At 37.1% G+C, this 1,148-nt stretch overlaps 1 protein-coding gene across 1 annotated transcript in view; it reads right to left on the bottom strand.

The window, feature by feature from the left end:
- Positions 1-1,148, bottom strand: part of LOC107104187 — a 5,921-nt gene that overhangs the window by 2,780 nt on the left and 1,993 nt on the right. Inside the window, exons 4-6 of the mRNA XM_015404132.1 lie at positions 561-833; positions 267-360; positions 73-140 (exon numbers count right to left, since the gene is read on the bottom strand). Of these exons, the coding sequence (XP_015259618.1) occupies positions 73-140; positions 267-360; positions 561-833 (435 nt within the window). The remainder of the gene's footprint in view (positions 1-72; positions 141-266; positions 361-560; positions 834-1,148) is intronic.

Below are 1,148 nucleotides of genomic sequence, written 5' to 3'. Positions count from 1 at the left end.
AATAAATATTTATTAACTTTAATAAAATTCCATAATGTCAATTTAATCACTTTGAAATTAGTTTACACTTACACCATCACGGCACCACAGCTGGCGACGGCTCCGGGGGTAGTATTCAGCGATGGATGTAAAACTTACACCTGAATAAACATGATATGAAAAAGAACATCTCAATTCCAGATGATTCAGTAACAGACTTCATGAAGTTATTTTAAATACATATTTGAAACCACAATCAAATGAGAAAAATTGATTTCTATAATTACCCAGACGTTTCGCCCTGTGGTGGAACTCTTGATTATAGAAGTTCAATTTCTCCCCAGGCTCCGTTAGACGCGGGACCATTGACATGCAAAAAGCCTGAAGAAAAGTAAGTAAACATTATTTTTTTAGCCCTTTTCACAGACCAGGGTCACAAAGTGCTGCACAAATTTATAAAAAGTTTATATAAATTAAAAAAACATACAGTAACAGTAAACTCAGTATAAAACCATAATGAATTAACAAAAGCTATATACATCCAAAGCAAATACTTCTGTTCAGAGAACACAAACACTCACCTTTGGCCAGCGACTGAGAACAGCCTTCAGGTACCTCTCAAAGGATTGTCCCGCTTGTTCTGGCGTGTTGCTGGCTGTAAGGTCGTTGGACGTAGCCAGAATGCAAACTGCATCAGGCTCCCGAGATACTTCAGCATTAAGTACCTCTAGGCGAAGGTCATTTGCTGCTGCTCCCGGAGTCGACATGAATCCGAAAACAAAGCGACCGGCTGGCATACGAACGATGCCGTCTGCAAATGACCGCAGATGGGAGGCACCGATAACCAGGATGAACTGAAAATAAATAACATTTATTAAAATGTCAAACAATTCACTAAAAACAGATAGAAATATAAAGATACTTCTTCATAATATATTTATAATATTATGTTCAACATACTTGCTTATCAGGGCTCCCATCAGGAATAACCAGTTTGTGTTGGTGAGGCGTCACCAAACTGGCTTCCCATTTCCTAACTTTGTGTCTCTTTCCTGTACCACCAACTGTTAAAAGACAAAAAAAACTATTAAAAAATGTATTTTTGTTTAACCAATGTTAATCAACATTTACAGAATAGGAACTCTACATTAAAAAATACTTACGTGGCA

Source organism: Cyprinodon variegatus, unplaced genomic scaffold (assembly GCF_000732505.1).
Source record: "Cyprinodon variegatus isolate N-32 unplaced genomic scaffold, C_variegatus-1.0 Scaffold1643, whole genome shotgun sequence".
Lineage (NCBI taxonomy): Eukaryota > Metazoa > Chordata > Actinopteri > Cyprinodontiformes > Cyprinodontidae > Cyprinodon > Cyprinodon variegatus.
The sequence above is the reverse complement of the archived record's forward strand: the minus strand, read 5'-3'. Positions and strand labels throughout refer to the sequence as shown.